This window comes from Pogonomyrmex barbatus, unplaced genomic scaffold (genome assembly GCF_055798465.1).
Source record: "Pogonomyrmex barbatus isolate J1 unplaced genomic scaffold, ASM5579846v1 scaffold7, whole genome shotgun sequence".
NCBI lineage: Eukaryota > Metazoa > Arthropoda > Insecta > Hymenoptera > Formicidae > Pogonomyrmex > Pogonomyrmex barbatus.
In genome coordinates, this window is record NW_028297171.1 from 5,977,856 (window position 1) to 5,980,509 (window position 2,654).

At 35.5% G+C, this 2,654-nt stretch overlaps 1 protein-coding gene across 1 annotated transcript; it reads right to left on the bottom strand.

The window, feature by feature from the left end:
• Positions 1–291: 291 nt before the first annotated feature.
• On the bottom strand, positions 292–1,995 carry LOC148934952 (uncharacterized). The gene is made up of 3 exons (XM_089083304.1): positions 1,581–1,995; positions 878–1,003; positions 292–805 (listed from the first exon to the last, which is right to left on the bottom strand). Exons 1-3 carry the CDS (start codon positions 1,750–1,752, stop codon positions 594–596), a joined length of 510 nt encoding a protein of 169 aa, XP_088939430.1. The 5' UTR covers positions 1,753–1,995; the 3' UTR covers positions 292–593.
• Positions 1,996–2,654: the final 659 nt, after the last annotated feature.

Consider the following 2,654-nt stretch of genomic DNA (forward strand, 5'->3'; position numbering starts at 1 on the left):
AAGTCAAACGACGCAATTTGTCCAAGTGGCGGCTCAAAGGCAGTCGAATATTGTATGAGCACGTGCTACAATCGAAAAAAGTTGTTTAACTGTAGAAGTAATAAAAGACATGATAGAAGTGAAAAGAAGTGATAGAAGTAATAAAAGACTTTAACATTATATTGTAAACATTAGAAACATTTCGCGAGAAAAACTTTTATGTTAACAATAAAAAATTTTATTGTACAATGTTAATATTTTAATTGATTTTTTTTTCTAATCAAAGTATTCCAATTGAAAAGAGTACTCCAATTGACAAGAATACCTAAAATGAATTTCGGATCATTATTCTTAATTAATTTATTATTAATTTTACGTATTTAATATAATAATCGATGATGTAATAATTATATAAATAATAAATTATACTTAAATTTTTTCCAAGCAAAAGGTCTCTATGGATTCTAAAAATATTATTTCTATTAATGTTTTAATGAAATTATATGTTATTAGTTTGTTTAAGAATATCTTTTTATTAACGACTAATAAAAAAAAGTCATGTTCATTGAGCCCATTTATGCTGAATCGAGTCACACATTTTATCGGTCACTAGCTCATTCTATCGCAGCCATCGTCGGCGCTATCGTCATCCACCGATGAAGAAAAATGTGGTGTTCCGTGGCCCGTAGATGGCAAGGTCGTAAATTTCGCGTTGACTGCACGCACTTGCCGTTGATAGACAGTCGTGACCCCTCGGTGGGAAGCGCACGAGAGTTGGTCGTTTCTAAAAATCGTAGAATGGATCCACAATTAACGGTGAACGTAACTCACTGAGCTCTTCTGCCTGCCTATACGGACGTTTATGTTCGCGCATAGACGAGTCATTCGATGCAAATACGGTTCGATTCTTCACTGTGCGTCGTTCTAAACGCCGAGACCGTCTTGGTACGAGCGAGAAGAAAATCTCTCATTCGCTTTCTTCTCTGAACTTCGTCAAACGCGTCATTTAATGATGTATTATGATCTTAAAAGAAAATTTTTTGATGATAAAATTATCCTTAATAAAATCGTATTATATAAAAAAATTAAAATTTATAAATTTTAAATGTCAAATTTAAATGTCAAATAAACTTTCTTTCTTTTGTATTTATATAAAAGATAACGAAATGTGAATATCTTCTAAGGATTTAAGTGTCGTTCATTATAAATAGCTTTTTCTTTGTTCATACGGATGTCTTCAATAATCGCAAAGATATTCTTTTAGTAAAACCATGAAGACCAAAGTCAATTTTTTTTTCTTCGAGGGAGATCAGTGAAACGTATACATATGCGTTAGGTTAGGAAGGAATTTTGATGCAAAATTTAGAGTCGCCTTAACGAAAAGAGTCGTCGCGCGGATCGGCATACGTAACGCAATAATGTCGAATTCGGCTCGGCGGACCGGGGACACATATAAAATACGCGCACGCATACGTATCGGGAGCGGGCGATACTTTATCGCAGCGCGTGCCCGCCACTTGGTTATGCGGAATGTGTCTCCCTGGTGCCGGCCCCGTTCCTCCCCCGAGCGAGGAAACTTACCGATATCTACTATCGCGCGCCGGCCTTCTCCACCGCCTCGATCTCGTCATCCTCCATAAGGCGACGTAACAACTTGATTCCATATTCCCGGGGCGGTTGTCGCCCGTGAAGAATTGAATGAAATAAAATAAAGCCCCGGATTCCCCGTGTTTTATGGCGCGGCTCGTTCCCTATCCAGCCGCAGAACCGCATACCCACTTCGGCCGCGTGCGCGCGTGTCTACATATCGTGAACGTCTACCTCCTCCTTTTGTCTTGCCCTGTTCCCATATCTTTTTTCTCCCTTTCTCTCTCTCTCTCTCTCTCTCTCTCTCTCTCTCTCTCTCTCTCTCACTTACATCTTTTTCTGTCCTGCATTTCTACTTGCCGTATGGTTTTTTTCGTGATTATCCTTTCGCCGATGATAGCATCCAGTTATATTCATGAGTGTTTCTATCTGTAGTCAAATAACTATAGAAAGTAATTAAGGTTAAATTTTTGTTTTTATTTTCTGTTAAGTAATATAATTGAAGATATAATTCTTATTACATAGCATAGACAAAATTATCAAACACAAAGATCATATTCTTTTTTTGAATTCGACTATGACTTTTTCCTAAATCCAGGTATATTTGAAATCCAAGTTTTACACTATGTCACGTTTGCAATATAGATTTTACACATTTTATGACAAGACAATGAACAATTTATTTCTTTTTCTAGTCGGTTATGATTTACATTTATAAATATTTTACATCATCGATATTAGTTATCGATATCATATACTGAATTAAAAAAAAATTGCATTCACTCATTCGATAAAAATTACTATTTTAATACAAAATTTTTCTTATTATTACTAAATACTTATTACTAAATTATTATTATGATCTCATTATTGTGGATAAAGTTCCGGATTTTCTCTAATATTTTGCGGATATAATATTCTTTGCTGTAAAATTGCACGTAGAACACGCAAGACTTCTGAACAATGTAGAACAGAATTATGCTTGCGAATTATGTGTCGCATTTAAAAGACTCAAGATAAGATCCAATACGAACTGACAAAGTAAAAATGATCCTCAGCGAGAAGGCGGAGGCTGAGGGCCGGGAAAA

Coding starts and splice junctions, on each gene's coding strand:
- LOC148934952 (XM_089083304.1), bottom strand. CDS start 1,752: ATGCGGTTCTGCGGCTGGATAGGGAACGAGCCGCGCCATAAAACACGG. Junction 1,004..1,580: donor CGAGGCGGTGGAGAAGGCCG/GCGCGCGATAGT, acceptor TTTTCTTTTAAG/ATCATAATACATCATTAAAT. Junction 806..877: donor GCACAGTGAAGAATCGAACC/GTATTTGCATCG, acceptor GAGCTCAGTGAG/TTACGTTCACCGTTAATTGT.